This window comes from Glycine soja, chromosome 11 (assembly GCF_004193775.1).
Source record: "Glycine soja cultivar W05 chromosome 11, ASM419377v2, whole genome shotgun sequence".
NCBI lineage: Eukaryota > Viridiplantae > Streptophyta > Magnoliopsida > Fabales > Fabaceae > Glycine > Glycine soja.
This window is the reverse complement of record NC_041012.1, coordinates 36,817,580-36,840,674: the sequence shown is the minus strand read 5'-3', so window position 1 is coordinate 36,840,674 and position 23,095 is coordinate 36,817,580. Positions and strand designations below refer to the sequence as shown.

The 23,095-nt window shown below is 35.2% G+C and overlaps 4 protein-coding genes across 13 annotated transcripts; 2 read left to right on the top strand and 2 right to left on the bottom strand.

Moving 5' to 3' along the window:
* Nucleotides 1–573: 573 nt before the first annotated feature.
* LOC114376416 (protein SMG7L-like) lies at nucleotides 574–6,043 on the top strand. 4 transcript variants are annotated; one of them, XM_028334518.1, is made up of 6 exons: nucleotides 576–836; nucleotides 1,967–2,089; nucleotides 2,181–2,783; nucleotides 2,890–3,012; nucleotides 3,121–3,329; nucleotides 3,902–6,043. In XM_028334518.1, exons 2-6 carry the CDS (start codon nucleotides 2,030–2,032, stop codon nucleotides 5,907–5,909), a joined length of 3,003 nt encoding a protein of 1,000 aa, XP_028190319.1. In that variant the 5' UTR covers nucleotides 576–836; nucleotides 1,967–2,029; the 3' UTR covers nucleotides 5,910–6,043. The 4 variants fall into 4 exon arrangements, with proteins under 4 accessions (XP_028190321.1, XP_028190319.1, XP_028190318.1 ...); XM_028334517.1 differs by having other exon boundaries at nucleotides 1,962–2,089; XM_028334519.1 differs by having other exon boundaries at nucleotides 578–836; nucleotides 1,962–2,089; nucleotides 3,905–6,043.
* Nucleotides 6,044–6,391: 348 nt separating this feature from the next.
* On the bottom strand, nucleotides 6,392–11,998 carry LOC114376418 (pre-mRNA-splicing factor CWC22 homolog). Of its 4 annotated transcripts, none has more exons than XM_028334523.1 (9): nucleotides 11,820–11,998; nucleotides 11,506–11,642; nucleotides 10,327–11,469; nucleotides 10,031–10,220; nucleotides 9,143–9,246; nucleotides 8,907–9,009; nucleotides 8,506–8,804; nucleotides 7,711–8,016; nucleotides 6,392–7,504 (listed from the first exon to the last, which is right to left on the bottom strand). In XM_028334523.1, the coding sequence occupies exons 2-9, from the start codon at nucleotides 11,539–11,541 to the stop codon at nucleotides 7,139–7,141; spliced, it is 2,547 nt and encodes an 848-aa protein (XP_028190324.1). In that variant the 5' UTR covers nucleotides 11,542–11,642; nucleotides 11,820–11,998; the 3' UTR covers nucleotides 6,392–7,138. The 4 variants fall into 4 exon arrangements, with proteins under 4 accessions (XP_028190324.1, XP_028190326.1, XP_028190322.1 ...); XM_028334525.1 differs by having other exon boundaries at nucleotides 11,506–11,548; XM_028334521.1 differs by having other exon boundaries at nucleotides 10,327–11,642.
* Nucleotides 11,999–13,722: 1,724 nt separating this feature from the next.
* Nucleotides 13,723–15,780, top strand: LOC114374323. 4 transcript variants are annotated; one of them, XM_028331957.1, is made up of 3 exons: nucleotides 13,723–13,964; nucleotides 14,071–14,228; nucleotides 14,819–15,780. In XM_028331957.1, exons 1-3 carry the CDS (start codon nucleotides 13,878–13,880, stop codon nucleotides 14,913–14,915), a joined length of 342 nt encoding a protein of 113 aa, XP_028187758.1. In that variant the 5' UTR covers nucleotides 13,723–13,877; the 3' UTR covers nucleotides 14,916–15,780. The 4 variants fall into 4 exon arrangements, with proteins under 4 accessions (XP_028187758.1, XP_028187760.1, XP_028187761.1 ...); XM_028331959.1 differs by having other exon boundaries at nucleotides 13,725–13,964; nucleotides 15,076–15,780; XM_028331960.1 differs by having other exon boundaries at nucleotides 13,726–13,964; nucleotides 14,313–15,780.
* A 322-nt stretch (nucleotides 15,781–16,102) lies between these two features.
* On the bottom strand, nucleotides 16,103–18,647 carry LOC114376837 (30S ribosomal protein S5, chloroplastic-like). The gene is made up of 2 exons (XM_028335132.1): nucleotides 17,840–18,647; nucleotides 16,103–16,547 (listed from the first exon to the last, which is right to left on the bottom strand). The coding sequence occupies exons 1-2, from the start codon at nucleotides 18,538–18,540 to the stop codon at nucleotides 16,298–16,300; spliced, it is 951 nt and encodes a 316-aa protein (XP_028190933.1). The 5' UTR covers nucleotides 18,541–18,647; the 3' UTR covers nucleotides 16,103–16,297.
* Between the last annotated feature and the right edge of the window lie 4,448 nt (nucleotides 18,648–23,095).

Below are 23,095 nucleotides of genomic sequence, written 5' to 3'. Positions count from 1 at the left end.
AAAACATGTTACTACTAATGACAATTTCACAATAGAGATCAAAACATGTAGTGACAAACATTGCATGAATAATAATAAAAAAATTAAAACGACTAGAAATAACATTGTTATATTTTTTTCTGTAAAAAAATTGTTATATTTTTAAGTATCTTTAACATACTTTTTATTTATATTAAATTAAATTTTGTGTGTGGTTTGTGAGTTGACATTTTGAAATTGAGAGTTTTTTTGAAAAGTTTTTTTTTAATTTATTATTTTAACCATTTTATTCATTGATATGTACGAAATAAAAAGAAAAGAAAAGAAAAGAAAAATTTACCGTGATCCGTTATTAATGCAAGAGTTTGCATTGGGAAACTCTTACAAGCTCAAAGTTTATTTAGCAAATGACGAGAATGGCCCCAGTACAATTTTATTACGGTGTTCGGTGAAGCACCGGATAATTCCCAAAGTACGGTGACAATAATCTTGGCTTGATTTACAAGTGATCCTGCATATTTAGTCAGTGAAATGGATGATGATGAGGCACACTTTAATTTATTCCTTTGGTACAATTTTCTTAAGAAATTTTAATGGCATAATAAATATCTGCAAACAATATTAAAAGACAAAAAAAATGGTTTAAGATAGTTTCATGATCAACATCAACCCAGGTTTAACCTTTGTCCATTTTGACAACTGAAACAACAACACCATACCTGTGCCTCAATTCAATTCTCCTTGCTCCTTCCCTTCCTCATAAAGTGAATGTTATTGTTTGGATTATTTGGACTCATTTTCTGGTTCTAACACTGTCCTTGGACTTTATGTTCATTCGAGCTTTAACTCTCCATTAGGTAACCTTTTTTTTTCCTAAAACTCTGGTCTTTCACTTTCTGAATGCTATTCTTTTTGCTTTTTAACCTTTGACATAACAAAATCTTTGATGGGGTGCCTTGTCATATCTTGATTGTGTGTGTGGTCTTTGGTGGTGGTTCGTGGTTGTACCGTGAATTAACAATTTCAGCCTTTGGTGTGTGACTTTTGGTGTTGTAATGAAACTTGTAACTCCCTCATCACTTGTTCTTTGTCCCATGTTTTCTCCAAAATTGTTTCTTAATGTATGTTGCAGAGGTAGAAGACTTTCTTTTTCTAGTCTGACTCTGACTGATACCTTAATTCTCAGAAAGGTTCAGCTATTTCCTATTGTGTTTGCTTATCCATAAAGATGATGATGGTAGTCATCTGAGTGCTCAAATGAGATATTTTTTTCTCCTTCAACTTGCAATCAAGGAGATCTTGGCTTGGACTTGCTTGAATTGATTATTATTTGTATTTTGAGTTGAATGTTTTTGGTATTCATGCTCTTGCTACTGTGGGCTTAATTGTGTTTTAGTCTTTTCCTCTGGTGAACTCTAATATAATAACTGGGAATTTGGGAGAAACAAGGTGATAACTGGGAAATATTGTTCTTTTTCTCTCTCTTTCTTCTGTTAGCAAGTATAACTATAGCATTGCAAGGGCAGTCAGATAAGATGAAGAAAAGATATATGTACATAGTGTAAAATGGCATTTGATCTGAGTCCTTTTTTATGTACACTGCATTTTTAAGAACTTAAACTGCAATAATTTCCAATTTTAATACAGATCGCCAAACAGTACACCTGTTTAACTGCTTTTACTGAAAGTGAAATATCTTAGTTACTATAATATAATAATGTTACTTTCCATTTGCTGGTTGCGTATAAACTTTTACAGTGTAGCCAATTTGGACTCATTATTGAGATTGTTTTTCCTAACTCTTAAAATGCATTCGTTTATTTGCAATGGAATTAAAACTTCACACTGTGATTCTGAAGTCCTTATATCTAGACTTTTTTCCTTGTTGAAAATGAGCAGAAGATTATATTCGTATTTTTGAGGTATAGCTTTCCAATTATTTTTCTGCCCTTGCGCCAAGAATGACACCAGTATACTAATAGGTTAGGCACTGCATTTTGTGCCAAGCTGATGCATTATTACCTTTGAAGAAAGCCCTTCAGTTTTGGCCATGACAACTAATTCATCTCTTCCTTCTGGAGTTCATAAAGAAAAACATATTCTCTTTGAGGTAACTTTCTGAAACTATCATTCCTAGCTATGAAGGCTTAGGAAAAATATTTTCTTCTATATCCTTAATTTTGAACTTGTGTCATGTTCAGATTGGGAACTCTGAAAGGCAGCTGTGGGCATTGATCCATTCTAAAGGCCTATTACACTCTGATGTTCAAGTCTTGTATCACAACATCAGGTCAAGTTATGAGAGAGCAATCCTCAATAATCACACTCATTCAGAACTTCAAGAAGTTGAATATTCCTTGTGGAAGCTTCACTATAAGCATATTGATGAATTTCGCAAAATAATGAAGAGAAGCTCTGGTAATGCAGAGAACAAGAAATCAGGAATGCCGAAAGATGGTGTTGTGCAGATAAACAACGACAATCATATACAGGCATTTAAGTCATTTCTTTCAGAAGCCACTGAGTTTTACCAAACTCTAATTGTAAAACTCAGAAAACATTATGGAGTCCCAGAAGAGGCTTTGTTTCATAAAAAGGGTTGTGTTTCAGCTTCTTTTGAACCAGAATCGATGCTGAAATGTCAATATTTATGTCATCGCTGCTTAGTCTGCATGGGGGATCTGGCCAGGTATAAACAACATTATGAAAACCTTGATGCTCAAAAGCAAAATTGGTCAGTTTCAGCCACACACTACTTGGAAGCAACAAGGATTTGGCCAGATAGTGGAAACCCTCAAAACCAGGTAAGCTTTTGTCTTGTTTTGAAATTAGTTCTAGACCTGTTGCATAAGAAAAGATTTTTTTCCTCTACTCTCTTCCTTGCAAGCAAGTAACCTTGTTCATATGCAGTTGGCTGTATTGGCAACATATATTGGAGATGATTTTCTTGCTTTATACCACTGTGTAAGAAGCTTAGCAGTTAAAGAACCTTTTCCTGATGCCTGGGATAATCTTATCTTACTGTTGGAAAAAGTAAGATAATATTTAGGTTCTTTAATAAACTATAATCTATTTTATCCATATGTTATTATGTTTAATGTTTCTAAGCTTCACAAGCTGCCATCTCTAATGATCTTGCAGAACAGGTCATCTCATCTGGAATGTGTTTCCAGTGAAGTCTGCTTTGATTTCTTCAAACCTTCTCAAAGGATCAGCAAAGAGACTGGAATGCAACCAAATAATGATAGCTCGAATGGCAACCTGTTTGAAGGTGAAAGTAATCATTTTACGGACACAAAGTTATGGTCTCATATAGTCAGAACAGTTAGTTACCTCTTCATAACATCAAGGTATATCTTGGATTCAATTTATTTTGTTCTAGAATTTTCTTCTTGTTTTTTCTTTCCTTTTTAAGTTTGAATTTTCCCCGTATAATCAACTTGAGTTATGCATATTCAATGCATCTTCGAATAGGATTTCATTTTGTGCATATCTTTTGAGTTAGCCATTAATAACATATCATTCTTCCATGTGTTTCTTTAGGACATAACGCATCACTGAAATTAACATATCATTCTTTCAAGTTTCAGAGTTTCATCTGTCATTTCTTTAGGACAAGGCAATATACACAAGTGTCTACCACTGTGATATGCATTTACACTCCCATACAGTTTTAGGTACTCTTCTTATATACTAGTGTCTACACGTATTGCTGGAGGAAGTTGAAGAATCCAGTCTATTGATCACTTAATTTTTTTTAGAATAAGAAATAGACATATGATTTCATATTATGATAAATTGGTAAATTGGGAATGTTACATTAAGTCATGATAACAAAATATCCTGATATAATGCACATTAATGCATAATTTCAATTTCTACTACATGTGAAATGATGTTATTTTCCCCTTGTCTCCTGAAGCAGTTTGGAGAAATTCCCCATTGCATTGGCATCTACTATTGAAGTGTTAGATGAAATAATGGAGCTAGAAGATATAAAACTAAAGACCATGTTGGAGTCCTATGGACAAATGGATTTGGCCAGAAAGGGTCCTTTCCGAGCCTTACAAATAGTTTCTATACTCATATTTACCCTAAAGAATCTGATTGATAAGCATGAGAAAGATGAATCAAAAGACAAAAATGATTGTCAGCAACTTGTGCTGATACAGCTGGCATTAGCTGCTGCATTCATTTTCATGGGCCGTTTTGTTGAAAGATGCCAGAAGTCTAGTCCTTTGAATCATTGTCCCTTATTGCCTTCTGTACTTGTTTTCATGGAGTGGTGTGCAAGCATGCTTGATACCATTGAAGTATATGCAACTGATCAAAAGAGTGAAACAGCTATTTCTTACTTTTTTTATGTGCTTATTGAACTTCTAAATCAACTCAATGAGAATAGAAAAGAAACCAGGAAGCTTGTAGATAGTAGTACCCCACTTTGGGAAGACTATGAGTTGAGGGGCTTTGCATCTGTAGCTTTTTCTCATGTCTCACTAGATTTCTCTTGTAGATGGGAACACATCAACAACTTTGAGAGTGGCACTGAATTGCGTGCTCAGCGCATGAGTGAAGCAGCAATGAGGATTGCTAACAGATCTAATAATTTGCAAAAGTGGATTATATGTGATGAATTAGAAAGAAAATTTTACTCTGCTAGATCTGATGAAAATCACGAGAAGAAAGAAACAGGTAATGTAGAGTCCACTGACAAATGGACAAGTGGGGATGACCCTAATCAGAAAACTCGCAAAGACAATGGAGAAGATGGAAAATGTGATACAAGAGACAATCCAAGTAGTTCCAGCACTAATGGAAAACCTTCTGCTGTGGAGGAAGAAGAAGTGATTCTCTTCAGGCCTCTAGCGAGGTATAATTCTGCACCATTGTACGCACTTTTTTCCCCTCATGAGCAGATTTCATCACCAAAAGACAAGGATGATAAAGTCTTGCCTTCTGATGATTGTCTGCGCCGTACTACATCTCTGCCTATGGCACAAAATCCATTTCAAATTGATCCGTGGGGATTCCAAGGTGACATTACGAATTCAAGGATGAACAAATCGTTCCAACTGCTAGAACCTTCAATGAAGGAATCAAATGCACACACATTTTCTGAGGGTCCAATCTCTGCTGGGCATCCTTCACTCAATGCATGGGCCCTTGATACCAACAGGTTGCACCCCATTGAGGAACTAGCTTCTTCGTACTTGGCCGATCTTTCCATCGATAGAACTCAGAATGCAGTCATCAGTTCAGCAGATGAGTTTCCAAACTTCCCTTCCTCATCTGCTACATATACTGTTCCAGTTCCTTCTGCTCCACTGTTGCCAGATAATGTTCCTTGGTACACCGATGTCATTGTACAATCTACTGTGTCTGCTCCATCATTGCCAGAAAACCCATCACCGATAAATAGTTATTCAGCTTTGAGTTCTACTTATGGACCCCTTGGATATGATACTAGTTTTCCATCTTATTCCAATGGATATGCACCGCCACCAGGTAGAATAACTTCTTCAGAATGGCTGCGTTGGTACAGAGGGAATCCAACACCTGAGAGGGTCAACTATAATATGCAGCCTACTCATTTGAATGTTCATGGAAATCACGAAAACTTCCTCCATCTTGACACCTACAGGTTCAACCAATTTGATCAATGGGGTAATCCTTCGTCTCCTAACCAGTACACATATGTGAAGCCACCAGGTCCCCCACCATTGCTGCCAGGTTATTATCCCTATGCTTTTGGTGCTGGTGAACACATAACCAATCACTTCCACAATTTTCAAAGGCCAAGCCCTTATGGGTGTGGTTCTGTGACAGAACAGAGAAATGAGCCACTGCCTCTGCTAGAGTACCTTAAGGAAAGGGAATGGAGACTCCAGCAGGACCCTAGCCTCAGAGGGCCTACATTCACGGGAAATTAAAACTCCCCTGATCTGAAAATTTAGTTTCATCATTACAAAATTGTACGCCTTACTTGCACTTTGATTCCTTACAATACAAGTATCAAATATGTATATATTTATATAATGTGTAGTGTTTTAACCATTCCATGAAAGGCTAATTTCAAAGAAAGTGGATGAAATATCTTCCATTCTACCCTTGTCTAGCTGGTTTAAGCATAATCTTCATGGTGCACAGTTTGTGCAGAAGTTACGAGGAAGCGTAAATACTTGCCCCTAGGGTACGCGATTAGTGAAAACAGGCCTTCTAATGATGATAGCTAATATAATAATTAGTAATAAAATACAAGCAGTGATTGAAAACATGAAAGAGGGTAACCAACACATATTGGACCTAAGGGATAAAGTTTTTGATTCGTTAAGGTTTCAGATTATTAATGGAATGAAAAAATAGACATGGACGGAACTTTACATAGAAATTGAGGTACAAAAGGTCGCAAGTCTTAAAAACAAATGGTAGAGCTTTGTAGTCGCAAACACTACAAATTTCCGAGTTGTCTGTATTAACAGGCATATTACATTCAAAATCAGTTTCATATAAAAACATAATCATTGCAATCCTAATGATAGCGGTAAAAATAATTCTCTGTCGTGAAGGAAACATAAACTCTTGACAATAATGACTCATTTCCATTGCAAGCATACAAACTCAAACTTTGATGAATTCAATCACACACGGTGAAAGAACAAAAGTCCCAGACCCAAAAAAGAAAAAGAAAAAAAAGTCTTCATCGAAAGTCCTATGAAGTAAGTGTTAAAACAAAGCCAGAAACACTGACCCCACTTTCAGAACCATGTCTAACTCTTAACAAGTTTGTTCCTTTCACGCAACCCAGTTACCATTCCACCACTTCGTTTCATCTTATCAAAAACCTTCACCAACTTCACACTCCTATCTCTCTTCAGTTGTTGTTCCCACTGCCATGTTCAGTGTGGTTCTAAGCATAAATGTGGCCATTGGATCTTTCCAGATCTAACGATGATGAAGGGGTGATCATGGAACAATGTGAACCATGTCAAATTTGCTTAAACAGCACAGCACATGCCACAGTTTTCACTTACCGAGGAAGCCCACATATCCCTTTCACAGCACATAAAAAGGCAAGTTTATTCAGTGATTTAAAGATTGAGAAACCATGGATACTCAGTTTTGTGGATGCAAGGGCCTTCGACAATAGCATACAATTGCTTCACTTTCTCCTCCGCTTTCTTTGTCTTCTGTCACTCGCACGGTCAGTTTCATCAGAACTTGCTGAGTCTGAGTCTGAGTCTGAACTAGCTGATCCAGAATCTGATGAATCAGAACTCCCTGACTCATCATCTGATTCAGATTCTGAAACTTGTTTCTGTTGTTGCATGATAAGACGTGGCATATTCTTCAAATACTCACGTAGGTTCTCGGTAAGACCACCAAGACCAATAGATGTAAAGAAGTTAATGCAGAACCGTGTGTTTTTTGGATTATCTTTTGGAAATATGGATTCAAAAGATTCTTGCATTGTTAGATCATTTAATCGCTCATTTAGCAGTCGGATTCCAAGATGTTCTGATAATTCCTGCAACATCATAAACCGAAATCAGCATCTTCCACATACAGAGATGTAGGCATAATTTATGCAATCTAGAAAACAACCCCGAAATCTTTGCGGGTCTCATTGTAAGAAAAGTATATTTCTAAAACTCATAATTCAAACTTGGTGAAATAATAATGCAAGTGCATAAAGAAACAAAAAGAGGAATATTTGATTTTCATTCTCAGTACCTGGAAGAGAATCTTAATAAATATACGTGAAGAAGAAGTTGTGTCCTCTTCAGTCAAGCGTATATAAGATAAAACATGCCAAGGTAGAGCATCTGTGCCAAGTAAATGAGCAAAAAACTTTGCCACATTTCGCAGTTTATTTGTTTCAAGTCGGTGAATCATTGAGTACTGCTGCACAAAACACTTTTCAAAATTTTCTTGGTGTACTTTGTTGATCATGCAGAAACGCTGCCCCAGAAGACCATAATATCGAAGATAAGTTCTCTCTTGGCTGCAACATTCCAAAAGCATAATGCACAATTCCATCTGCAACCAATTATACAAAATTGTAATTAAAAGGTAACTAGTGGAGAATGATAAATCAGATGTTGGAAATGAATGTTCAATCTGAGTAACTATGTAAAGATGCAGCCAATGGTTATAACTTACAACAGTTAGACATGATGTAAGCACTAGTTCTTTAAAAGAGCATCAAATTAGACAACAATAAAAACAAAAGAACCAAATAACCTTGCACCCAAGTCATGCCCAGTTAAATCCAAATATAAAAGATCAATAAGTGCCGAGAAACAAATTGGCAAATTAGTGATTAGTGATTATATACAAGGGAGAGATAAAGAAAAGAGCATTCATCTTTTTCAATATAATCACACCAATCATTGAACTAGATTCTAAAGTTCTTCCATATTATTAAAATATAAATTTAATGTACCCAAAAAAATTAGAATAAGTAAAAGGCAGCAGTCGATCATTCTAGCAACAGAAAAGTAACTGCTAGAAGAGATCCAAGCTCACCTCTTGACCCGGCTCTAGCTTAATTTTCAGAAGCTTATGACCAGCTTCCTCAAAATCAACACTAGACATAATTGTTAAGTATATTGTCCTTCGAAGATTAACAAGATTTGTCTCTGTTTCATCTTTTATTTGCATCTCTTCTTCATCCTCTTCATCAGAGTCATCATCTTCATCGTCATCATCTGACTCAGCATCCAAGCCTTCCTCATCATCCTCAGACTCCTCACCCAGCATTGATTTCTTCAACTCTTCATAACGCTTCTCATTCTCCAAGAAATTGGGGTCTGGCTTGAATATATCTGAAAAAACAAAATGGAAAATGAAAAAAATCAAAATGACATGAGTATTTCCACAATCAATTAAATTCGAAACAGATACAAACTTATCAATACAAAATATACCAAGGGAAATCTCTGGATCTATCTCCTCATCCAAGGAGACTTCATGAGTTATCTGATCTTCCTGCTCCACAAGATCCAGTTCAGGACGAACAGCTGGATAGCCCTATAAGACAATGCAACCATTGTAACACATTTCAATTTCAAACTATTCCTTTTAACTGATTAACAAAAGAGTTGAATTCTGTGTTATTTTGTTAATGTGCAATTTCCCCTCACAAACAATAAACAAGAAGTACCTGAAATTTCGCTTTTCTTATTGCAAATAAGCCTTCTATCAGAAACTGAACACGTTTGTCAATTTCTCCTTCATGAAGAATTCCACGAAAACGCTCAAAGATACCTGCAAAATTATAAATCTTATTTAACAAAAAATTCCAAGACTGAAATTGATCTCAAGCATCATTTGCACGTATACATAAGTGTCTTGCATTAGCATATTTCTGCAAGCATGCAGGAAAATAAACAAATATTAACCAGCAGAAGACCTGAAGCAAGTGGAGCACTTCAGTAGAGCAATAATTAGATACATAGTTTTTTTGTTTTGATAAAAATTACAGATGTTTGCTTTTGTTTGGGCATTATAATTAGATAGAAAACTTTTAATTCTCAGAATCAAACAACTAAAAACTAGATACAAAAGTTCACATGGAGGTTTTAGTAATAAATAATAAATGATAATATTACAACTTTGATATTTTAAATAAGAATTGCTTACGCCACACTCAGTAAGGGACTCAGGCTCCTATTTTAACCACTCAGCACCCAAATAAATTAATTTTTATTTCTTGCGAACCTGATATCATCTAACGCACCTTCAAGCACCTTCGATCTTAACTCGTTTCTTTAATCTTCCCTTAAACTCTAACACAATTTCATGCAACTGGAATCTTAAAACCCTAGATTCCAGACTCCCCTCTCTTGCAGAGTAGGAGGTATAATCTTAGCTCAAATATCATTTACTTAGCTTTACCATGCTTTCCTACAGTAGTTAATACCATGAAGTAGAAAAAAGGAAAGAAAAAAAAAAAGATTCCAAATGTAAAATGAAGTGTAACAGGAAACAAGAAAAAAGACAAATGGCAAAGTCATCACACAGTTGCCTTATAGTTCAAAGGGATACCCACCATGAAGGCCTTTAGGTGAGAGATCCTGCAGTATTGAACCACATTCTGTGACAAAACCAACAGCTACTTCCACACTGTCATCAGTAGGTTTCTCGAGTAAAACTGTGAGTAACTCTAGAGCAATGATCTCATGAGCTGCTTGCTGATTCACCAGATGTGCTATAAATTTGACAGCTGCTAGTAATTGAGGCTATAAATGATGAAAGACAAATGAAAAACACAACCAGAAACAAAACAAAAATAAAATCAAATTTGATGCATAAAATTGATCCAAGAAAACAAGCTACACACCACACCTTGTCATTTCGCTTATAAGCTCTCTTAAGCTGCAAAACAATCCTTCTTAGCAAAAGATCCCCCACCTCAGGAAACTTGGTATTAACAACAGCAACCAAGGCAGCAAAAACATCCGTAAATCCCGGAGATGCCATCTGAGACTTCATACACGACCGACAAAAGAGTCCCCTTCCCCTGATCAGGTTTTCCGCAAACAATTCCGGAATAATATTTTTTATATTAGTAGCATTAACCTTATTTACAAGCCCATTAATGCTCTTTCTCAGAGCATCCCACGTTAACCTTTGATATTCTACACTACTTTTATCCTGAACTTCTTTCATCATCATTGCCATCTTAAAGGGGGGAATGTAAACACCTCCACTCTTGCCCAAATTAGATACATCACCATTCAAGTTACCTCCTGGTATTGTTCCCCGTCGAGGATTTGCATCTTCAACCATTCTTCCATTTCTGTCATTTTTCTTCCCATTTTCTTCTTGCCGCCTGCTCACATCCTTCTCCCTGTGGTTCCTCTCATTGTCACCATCCTTTTCAACTCTACGCCTCCTATCCCTATCCCTACCCCTCTCTGATTTCCTAGCAAACTCCCTATCATCTTCTTCATCCGAATCATGACATGCATGGCGATCCCTCTCATTGTCTCCACCCCTTTCAACTTTCCGCTTCCTATCTCTATCTCTATCCCTTTCTGATTTCCTGGCCAGCTCCCTGTGATCCTCCTCCTTCGAATCACTATGTGGGTGGCAATCCTTAAATCTCCATCTGTCCTCCTCACCTCCACGCCATCTATCGCCATGATGCAATCTGTGACTCTCCTTCTTCCCCCGCCTTTCACCCTGGTCATTCCCTGGACGAGAATCCCTACCACCCCAGCCATCTCCTTCATCTTCTCTCCCTCCACGCCGCAATCTCTCATCCTCTCCCTTCTCTTCCCTAACCCCTTCTTTGTTCACAATCTGACCCTCCTCCTCAGAGCTCTCAGACTCCTCCTTTCTGTCCCTACTCGTACTCTTCCTATCACCTCGCATTCCACCATCCCTCTTGGCTCCGCTTCGTTCTTCCCCCGAATGACCGTCATCACGGTGACCGGAACTCTTCTTACCATTCTCAGCACCGCGCCGCCGATACCTATACCTCTCCTCATCCTCAGATTCGCTGCCACTGCGCTTCCTCGCGTCATCCTCAGACTCGCTGCTGCTTCTTCTCGCCATACAAACCCTAATTCAATTCGACAGAAGCCAAATCCAAAATCGAAGAACACAGAGAAAGCACAAATTTCAGAGACTTCACTTCGAGCACACGATAAAAATAACTGCAGTTACAGAAAATGAGAAAAAGTCATGTATTGGATGAAAAAAAAACATGGAGCATAGAGGTTTTGGAAAAGCAATGTAAGCGAGAAAAAAAAAAAGGAAGTGTGAAAGAGATGAAACGCGAAAGAGAGGAACAATGGCAGAGATGAGAGTATTAATTGATGGAAAAATCATGCCTGAGTGGTGAATCGCAGAACTACGACAGAGAATGAATGAGAAAGCCTCGGATGTGAGTTGAGTTGAGTTGAGTTAAGTTGAGAAACGGTAGCGCGCACACTTCTCTTCTGGGTTGAGACTTGAGAACGAGAACGAGCTTTTCAAAGGAAAATCCAAAAAGAAAATGATAAATGACCTTTAAAATAGTTTTGAATGACAAATGACAAAACTAAATATATTTATAGCTAACATACATGTATATATGTTTCAGCTCTAAACTTATTTTTAGGTTTTAAATTGATATTTTACGTTTTAAAAGTTTTAAAATAATATTTTAAAGATTTTTTAATAGCACGTCTGTTTGTCCATTAGTTTTAATTCCAACGACATTAAATGTGGTTAACGTAATCATTTTTTTTATTTAGAGGGCGTTTAGTTTGTATTTTTATTTTTATTTTTTGAAAATTGTTTTCATTATCAAAAGATTAGAATTTTGAAAATATGTTTGGTTTAATTTTTTATTTTCTGTTTTCAAGAATAAAAATACTAAAAATTTATGATATATTGACTTCTTGTCTTTTTTATATTTTTAAATTTCCTTAAAATTACATTTTTTATCATTATATTTTCATTTTATCTAAAATAAGATTTTTGTTTTCAACTGAAAATGAGATTTTATTATTCTCATCTTTTGATTATTTCTTGTTAGATATTTTTAAAAATTCAATCAAACACATTTTTTTATTACTATTTTCTATTTTCAATAAAAAAAAAAACAGTTAACCCAAAGACTCCTTAACTCTCGTGGTGATGCAATTTCTAGCATTCCGCCTTGGGATTCCATGATTATGGAGAGGTTGATAAGGTATATGTCCAAAAAATTTATCCCATTAATGTCATTTAGATAATTTTCTCGTGTGTAACGACATTACATACCATTGCAGTGGAGCCACGATTGACTTAATCGATTATCATGTTTAACATTATTTGGGATAAAACTAATAGATGGACAAACGTATTAAAAAAAAAATCTTTAGGAAACCATTTTAGAACTTTTAAAACATAAGAAACTAATTCAAAACCAAAAATACATTAGGGGTCCAAATATATATTTTAGCCGATATTTAGTTAGTTAAAGAATTATTTTAAATTTTTGAAATAAGATAAAGTATGAAAGCAAATTTTTAAAAAATATTTTGAATTTTTAAATGAGATAAAGGCTAAAATAATTTTTTTTTAAAATATTTTTGAATAAGATAAAAGAACAAAATATCATTTAACGAAAAGAAAAAGCTACTCACCGGGATTCGAATAGAGATTCAATATCTCCTTACATTGGCTTTTTAAATATTTTTACGATATTTTAAAAAAATAAGTTATTTTTCTTTTCAAGATGTTTTATAGAGGTGTTTTGACCTAACTTTTCCTTTTAAAGAAAAAAAAAGTTAGGTTGATTTTTTTAGCCACATAAATCCAAGGGCATTCACTTGTTGCATTAATTATAAAATTAAGTTCTAGTCGATCTATCTATTATGTATTACATGTTTTTATTTCACAAATCTATTATCTATTACTTCTATTCAACTCAAAAAAAAAATTATTATTTCTATTACTATCCATTAAGAGTCTTTTCCCGCCATTATTTATAGGACACATGTCAAATTCTTATTATTTTTTTTTTCTTTTAGCATTCTAGCCATTGATTGTTTTTTTCGAAGAACCTGAAAGTATATTTTTTTTTTCACTTATGACTTTCGGACAAAGTATTCATCAACTTGAGTTGATAATTAATCTTTACAAGAAAATCAAATTAATCATTTTTATAATTTTCTCTTTGGCTTAATGAAAATATATTAATATAAAAAGGATTAAGGAGGTATAAATAATAACATTTTCTTCGACCCAAATTGTTCGAAGCCCAATCAATTATCTACCCAAAATATTATTTTTCCTTCTTTCTAAATCTGAAACTGAAAGGCTAAAACTGGTAGAAATGTAGAATAAGAGTTTAACGGGAAATTGAGATTTGGCTCAACAGCTATAAACCCTAATCAACTAACTTCAATTTCCGTTGCAAGATGGAAAACCGGAACACAGGATCAGATGCTGGAGATGTATCTTCAGCCACAGCAGTTCTCCTTGGAGCTTTAGCTCCTGGTGTTAATGTCCGTATTTTCACTCTGCGATCTCTTCCAATTTTAACTTTTAGTATACCCTTTTTTTCGTTAAATTTTTGTGATTATTTTTTTGTTATTGTGTGTTTTGATTCAGGGTCCTACATGGATTACTTTAAAGTCCACTTTTTTATTGCTGGGTCTCTGTCTTGCTGTTATGCTGGCCTTAGCATTCTCTTCCAGTGATTCATGGTTGATTTTCCATGTTGCATTCCTTGTTCTAATTTGCCTCACCCTCTTCTTGCTTCTCAGCTGGTACTTTCATCCTTACCCATTGTAAAGTGTATTGCTTTCAAATTTAAATTGAGATTTCGTTCATCGTTTATGCTTTCTATGCAGTTTGCATCCTTGTGGAGTCTAAAATTGATCATGTAACAACTATGCACTTATGATTTGTGAATGTGATGTGACATTCTGTTTGACCATGTTGGTTCCTAAATGACACAACTTGGATTGGAAGTGTTGTCATTGTAATAAGGAAGACCAAGTTTTATGCCCATGCATGAGTTAAGTTTTTCATTTTTATTTTTTTTATCGACAAATATTAGTTGTTAGTTATTGTAATAGGGGGATTCGAACCTGTGATCTATCTCTCCCTCCCTTCATCCTTTACCATCAAGCCAACCTTATATCTCCTAGTTAAGCTTTTCATGTATGCATGTTTGTGTGTATTTTGTTTTATAAAAGTGTGTGTGTGTGTGGCACTTCACATGGCAATGCAAAATGTTTTGTGATGGATTTGGTGATGTTGTAATTCGTGAATTAGATTTAGTTTTTCATGGTGCAATAGCATGGAAAACGCATAGGTGCAGATATGATTTAGTCAGCATATTGTGATTCCACAGGCCACTTTGTGTTCCCTTCATGAGGAAGATTGCAAAGAGAAGAATAAAAAGGAAATGCATGTTGTATCATTATGGCATATGTATAAGTAAATTCTAGAAAAGCATTGGTTTTCTTTTGGCATCTAATTATGAGTGAGTTGTTGGCTAGAACTCAGAATATTCTATAGTGGTTTTCCTTTGTGTTGTAATGAGCAATAAAACTAAGGACAAAGGAGCTAAAGAAAGAGTAAAACAGCAAGAAAATTATCGTGGTTCAGGACAATTGGAGACCCCTACATCCACACTGTAGCCGATTCTTTCTTCATTCAATGATCACAACTACACAGCATGCAGCAGCAAGACTTCTAGGGAAGTTTACAATAGCCTCTCCTCACTTGCACTCAGAGTTTGTTTTTTATCACAATGAATCTAAAGAATATGTCCTCTCCTCACTTGCACTCAGAGTTTGTTTTTGATCACAATGAAACTAAAGAATATGTCCTACAAGAATTACATCAGCTGAGACTTATATACACCAACTCTAGTTACAAATATAGGTATCACACAGCTAATAGGTTTAGAACAGATTTCTGTTATAAGGCTAGAGCTTAGCTAACTAACTATTGTTGATCCATCTTCATAACACTTTGCAGTACTGAATGTATTTTTTTTCTGCAGGTTTCTTACACAAACCGGTTTAGTCTCTGTTGAACATCAAATGCGCGAGATGGGCTTAGAGAACCTAAAGAGCAAATGACTTTTTTCTTATAAGATGCGTGAGATTGGGAGCATTTCCGAGGACACTGTCTTAAAATGCTTGAGAAATACTCTATGGTTGTTTTGGTTTAATGTATAATGAAGAGGATCTCAATATTCGTAGTCCAAAAACTTGTAAATCTGAAACTTCTCAATAGAAGTAATTTGGTAGATTAGATGAACTGTGTTTACCCTCAATTATATATAGTCATTTTTATCCTATGTAAGTAATGGTTTTTCTTACCTTGAATTTTCTCGTCAACTCAACACCTCATCAGTTGATATCAAAATCAAAAACCTAAAATAAGCATATAAGTTTTCAAATTTTGAGCCTTGATGAAAACAGGAAACAACCATTAAGAAAATAATGGTGGAGCAAATAGGGTTGGAAAAAAGCACCCCTTTCAGAGACACCTTAACTAACCATCATGGTTCCTTAATCGAAGGTGATGAGGAAACACTCTAATGGTGGAAGATTCACACAATCTTTCTGCAATTGAATAATTGAGTCATCGACATTGATTTAGCCAAGCGTAAATTGGACGACCATAAATACAAATCAAACAGATAGATAAAGAATATATTGAATTCAACCTGAACAAGTAGCTTTTTGAAGAAACTGTTCACTTTCATAAAACTTTCAACAAAAATTGAACAATGTTTTTCACTTCCTTAACAGAACTATGACCAGCTCTATATCACAAACATCGACATCTAAAAATTACATTCCCTTCACAAATTTCATTACTTCCACAATTCTTCCATTGGAATCCCACGCTCCTCAGCAACCTCACGAAACTGCTTCATTTTCTGCACAGCAGCAACAGTCGCTCTGGCATTGTTGAGTGCATTATTACTCCCTAGTTGCTTTCCCAAAGCATTATCAACTCCTGCCATTTCCAGAACAATTCTCACAGACCCACCTGCAATAACCCCAGTACCGGGAGAAGCAGGTCTAAGCATCACCTTTGCCGCTCCATAATCTCCATCAGCTCTGGAAAAACAATTTACAACACAAAAATTAGTATCAGCTATCCAGAATGAGAGCAATTCATAATTTTTAACTCATGATCATTCATACATAAATAACTCATCAAACATGAGGTCAATCAATCCAGATTCCCAGATATCAGAACCATTGACATACATACTTCTACTCCGAGTAAATGTTCCAACTCTTATCAGGAAGAAACTATGCACTTCAAGTCCTATTCAAGTTAAGAAACTTCCAGAACAAAGTTTCTTTGGTTACAACGGGAGATAGGATTCAAGTTACTACTGCTTAAAGTGATCATAATACTATGTGTTCAATCTCAAGTCTGCTGCATTATTAAGCTTTACCTTTAGCTTTCATTGCTTGCTTGGTTAAAGTTAATATTGATCATGGCTTAAAGTCCTTCATCTTCATGGTTTTGTCCTTCAAAGACATTTCAGTGGGTAAAAAAAGAAGAGTGTTTATAAACTATCATTGACCTCGATTTCTAAGTAGTGAGACTTTCTGGTGGGATGGATCACTATGCTACTTTATCAGAACCTTTTGAATCTTTGGCATTCCAGAACTGTACTCAATCAAATACTCTTTCAATCACAAGTTGCCACACGCCTACATCCATCGGCTCAGTAAAAAATTCATGCTCCTTTCAGTACTTCCAGGGTCTTGCTGGTAACCAACTTAAACCAGGCAGAACCATGTCCCATATAAGACTTGTTTGGATAAACTTCTTTAGAAGTACTTCTAAGAAGAAAAAGAATGAAATGAGCTTCTTAATAGTTTATAAGCTAAAATTAGTTTATGTAGAAGCTCACTCATAGTTTCTCTAAAAGATGATTTTTAACTTATGCATAAGCTAATTTTAGCTTATGAAGAAACTCATTTAATTTTCTTCTAAAAGTACTTCTGGATAAACTTATCCAAACCAAGCCATAGTCACTTAGAAAGTAACAATTACATATCCACATTCCACACTACTTTCCATCAATTCAATTTTCCTGTATTATTTCATCCAATAGTTAACAGCTAGTGACATGTCAAACACAGAATTACAACATCTTGGAAAAATGGAGTCTGATGTGCATATGAGGGGGTAAACACCAGGAAAACCACATAAGTGGACTTGCCACCACAATTTAGCCCAAGACCTTAAATTTTCTCATTTCTATCCAATGTGGGAATTTCCCGTTTCTATCCACCCAATGTGTGGGACTTCACCTCGAACTTGTACTCCGCTACTCCAACTCCGCTACTCCAACAAGAGAATTGTCTAAGGTTGAGAATGTAAAACGTACCTATGGGGGAAAGTGGAGTACTTAGTCATGGGCACCTTGATGATGTTCCTCCTGGCATTGACGGCGGACTTCTGAACCGCGGCAATGACTTCCTTGGCCTTGCCAACTCCGACTCCCACCTGACCCTTCTTGTCGCCGACGACGACCACGGCGCGGAACCTGAGCTGTTTCCCTCCCTTGACGACCTTGGTGACCCTCCTGACCTGCACCACCCTCTCCTCGAACCCGTCCCTCACCTTCTCCTTCTTGGCGCCGGACCCGAACCCGGTCTCTTTCTTCACCTTCGCGTCCATCACGTACACGTCGTTGCCGAGGACCGAGACACCGCTGTAGCCGGGGCCGTAGAGCTCCTCGTAGGCAGCGGCGATTTCGTCCTCGGTCTCCAGAGGGCCGTCGTCAAAGGAGGGAGGCGCCACGAACCCTTCCGGGGGCTCCGGGGGATTGAATGTGATGTCATCTTGCGGGTTGATGTTGTCGAAGAACGATGTGTCAATGTCGTCGGAGGGTTTGGATTTGAGGGTGAGGAAGAGGGGTTTGGAGGGTTGGTGTGAGGGTGGAGGGAGGAGAGAGAAGCGGCGGGAGGAGGTGGAGAAGGAGAGAGAGAGGGAGGGGGAGGAGAGAGAGTTGAGAGCGGAGGAGAGTGAAGGTGCTGCCATGGAAGGGGATGAAGGAGGGAAACTCAGGAAAAGGCTTATCCTCATCCTGAACAATACTCACTGTGTTGTGGACTGCTCAGAGAGGTAATACAGGAAGATAAAATTAAATTTGTAATAAAATAACCTATAGACTTTTTTTTTTATGTTGGATTTTAGCATATGTCATAAGTCAGCCTCTATTATATTATATATCACTTGATAGACTAGAGTGTATGTTATCAACTCAATCATGAAGTAATAAATCAATAGTATCATATTATTTTAAAATGAAACATAAAAAATTATAAAATATTAAAATAAATAAATAAAATGATAGTTTGAGTGATAAAATTAAAATGACTTATTTTAGATGTAGTAAAAAAATTATTTAAGCCCAAGTTTTTTTAAATTTTTTTTTCATTTACCCATATTTTCTTAATTGATTGTTCTACCTCAAGTTCTCAATGCCATTTTTCATCTCATATATATCAAAAATTATATTGACCTGTATTTGTGTCTCAAAAAAATTATTTACCTACGTTTGAAATTTAAATAATAAAATAATTAATACTATCTGATTGTAGTATAATCTTAGTCACTCCATATATTTATATTTGATTGTAGTTAAAAATGTTCATTGTATAAAAAAAAATTCTGGTTGAAAGTTGGATGAAGAATGAGTAAAACTCATTTTCACCTATTCTACGCATCCAATAACTACAAAACAGCAAAAAATCACTGCATTTATGTTGTTTAATTTCTTTTATTTTATAACATGTTGCTTAATTTCTTAAGAGTTATTGTGAATCTTTTTATACTGTTATTGTTTTTCATGAATAAGTTTTATTTAAGAGTTGGTATTCTTTTTTTTCTATTTTATTCTGAATCATTTTAAATAAGAAAAATAACTATATACATCATGTATCATACATAATACTTCTGAAGTATTAAAAATTATTTCAAGCAATTCGAAAATTTTATCATTAGTTGATTTGGCAATAAATACATTTTTATATTATTCACAAGAGAATTTAAAGTCAAAGTTCGGTGTGTAACAGATGGATTTGGGTCAGTTGGATTCGTCATCTCAACCTACATGGGTGGGTTAGTCTAACTATTGGCACCTCTTGATTACTATTTAACACCCTCTTACGCACATTCAAAAGATGCATATACCCACCCTTGCCCCTTGCCCCTTAAGGTTAATTTAGTCATTAAGTTTGACCAGTGAGGCCCCCAACTCCTCTAGCAAAATTTACATTCGCCCAATGAAATAGTCACATAGGCTCACCCTTTTCTTTGTCACAAATTTGCCCAACAAATTCATTCAGGAGTGTTGCTAGGTGCACCAAACATATTGTTTGTGCATCCAACATAAAAAAATTCAAAAATGTCCTTGAGTGTTTTCTACTTCCTTTTAAGTAAGTTTTTTTATGATAGTGCACTCATTCATTTGTTTTCTCAGTTTCTTTTGGTTTTTTCATTGTCGTGAGAGGTGCATTGTGCTGCTTCAGTCGAGATGAAAGTTTTACACAGGTTAATCGATGGTGGTTGTGGCGGTTGTTGGTTTGGTTGTTAACGAAGGTACATTAGTGTTCTTTCTTTTGCGTAAAATACGGATTAAAGAATTCGTAAGTTATATAAAACTTATAGATTGATTAATCCGTAAGTTTTATATAACTAACAAATTGATTAATCCGTATAAGTTATACGGATTATGTAATCCGTATAACTCATACGGATTGGTTAATCCATTTGAGTTTATATAGATTTTTAACTTTTTTAATTAAAAGAAATATTAAATTTTGAATTTTTTTAAATTATAAATATGTTAATATGATTGTTTAAAAAATTAAATTAATGTGTATAAAAAAGTTTATTTGTTTATTTGAAATGTAATTCGTATTATTATTTTAAATATTTTTAAACAAGTGTAGATTGATAATTGATTTGTAATTATTTATTTTTATATTTTGGAAATGGTATTAATTGTAAAATAATTTACACTTGTAATTTATGTATAATTTATTTGAGTTGTTGTTGTCTAAAATTGATTGTTTTTTTGTGGTTATGAATTGTAAGTAGAAAAAGTTGATGTTTTTGGTTTGTAATATATAGGGTAATAAATTTTCTATGTTTTATAATATTATATGCAGTAAAAAATTACGTAGGATTTTGTGTGATAGTATATGTATGGTACGGTTAGGGGTTGTTTGCTTGTGATGTTAAAATTTTTGAATGTCTTGTTAAGATGAACAAAGATCAATGGATGTATGACAATATAATGTCTGGAGAAGTTTATATGAATGAACAAAATGAAGATGGAGCTGTTGTGAATGAAAAACATGTTGATTGTTTTGATGCGTTCAATACTTCTTAGGTATTAATGTGATTTATTGTTATTAAAGTAATAAAATGAATGTCCATTGAAGACTAAAGTTGTGTGGATTGCATTGTAAGTGTTTGCTACCCGAGATGATGTTTTGCACTAGGCTTAATCTATTGCTTATGAAATTAGATTTGTGGCGATGATTATTAGGTTAGACACGCTCACTGGTATCAGAGGAAGGACTTCATTTATCTTAATTGGTTGTGAAAGAAGTGGTTAGTATAGGTCTAAGAAGAAAGATTTTGTAAGAAGATATACTGGCAGTAAGAAATGTGGGTGTCCCTTTAAACTTCGTGGTTGAAGGCCAAGTATGGATGGTGAAGTTAATGTATGGGAGTCACAATCATGAAATGGCAAATTCATTTGTTGAGCATCCATACGTTGGTCGATTGACTAAAGATGAAAAGATAATTATTGATGATATGACAAAGTCAATTGTGAAACCAAAAAATATTTTGCTAACGTTGAAGAAGCACAATGTCAATAGTTATACAACAATCAAACAAATATACAATGTAAGAAGTGCATATCGTTCTTCCATAAGAGACAGTGATACTGAAATGCAACAACTAATGAAGCTTCTTGAACGAGATCAGTATATTCATTGACATAAATTAAAGGATGAAGATGTTGTACGTGATATCTTCTGGTGTCATTCTGATGCAATGAAGTTATGCAATGCCTGTAATTTTGTATTTTTGATAGTGGTACCTACAAAACAAACATGTATAAACTTCCATTACTTGACTTTGTTGGTGTGACACCAACAAGGATAACATTTTCTACTGATTTTGCCTATTTAGGGGAGAACGTGTAAATAATGTGGTATGGGCTATAGAACGGTTTCAAGGTCTTTTTTAAGATGTGATGTCCTCCCTGGAATTATTGTTACCGACAAATACCTAACATTGATGAATGTAGTGAAAATTGTATTTCCTGGGTGTAACAACATGTTGCGTAGGTTTCACATCGACAAGAATGTCAAGACAAAATGTAAATCCCTAATTGGTTAAAAAAATGCATGAGATTATGTCATGGATGCTTGGGAAAGTTTGGTTGATTGTCCTTCCGAGCATCAATTCGATGATTGCTTTAAGAAGTTTGAAATTGTTTGTTCACCATGGCCAATGTTTGTTGACTATGTCAATCAAACATGGATAATTTTCCACAAAGAAAAATTTGTTAAATTCTGGATGAATAAGGTGATGCACTTAGGAAATACAACAATAAACAGGTATGAAAATTTTCATTTTTTTACTAGGGTTTAGGAATTAGTGGATAAAAATACTTGTATTTGTTTATTTTTTTGTGTATTTCATATGCAGGGTTGAATCTATTCATTGGACTTTAAAAAGACTGTTACAGAATAGCTTTGGAGACCTATGTAGTGTTTGGGAAGTCATGAACAACATGATCACACTGCAACACATTGAAATCAAGGCATTCTTTGAAACAAATACACATGTGGTTGGACATGTTTTTAAAGTTACCTTATACAAGGTTCTACTTGGCATGGTATCAAGGTATGTTTTAAATCAAATTGCTGCTAAGTTTGAGCATATACATTATGCTAGCAAAAACCCTTCTCATTGTGGATGTGTCATGAGAACTACTCACGGTCTTCCATGTGCATGTGAGCTATCCAAATATGTTGTTGGTACCATACCATTTGAGGCAATCCATATGTTTTGACAGAGGTTAAGTTTTTTAGACCAAGGATTATCTGAGCCTCCAAGTGACCATAACCGAAGAGATGAAAATCATATCCAAGCGATTTGAAGAGCTTGTTGTTTATGGCAAAGTTAGTCTAAAAAGTAAACTCTGAGAAATTGCCTACCCTTATTTAAACTTTATGTGTCCTCCTCCAAAAAAGGTCAACACCAAAGGTGCTCATAAAAACCGATGACCAAACATCAAAGATCAACAAAGTGTGATCCGTCCTACTGGAGTATGTTGATGTTTTACATTCTGTGCAAAATAGTAATTCTTCAGTCAAACGTAGTGCATCATCATCTGACCAGTCAATTCCAAGAAGGACTATGCCAATGTTGGGATCAATTTTATTCATGCATTCATGATTCCATTGAAAACATTGTCAATGTCAAAACTGACGGTAACTGTGGATATCGTGCAATTGTTGCCTTATTAGTTATGGGTGAAGATTCATGAAATCAACTCGAAGTCTCTAACTGCACGGTGGTAACCGTAAAGCATCCAACACACATCATCAAA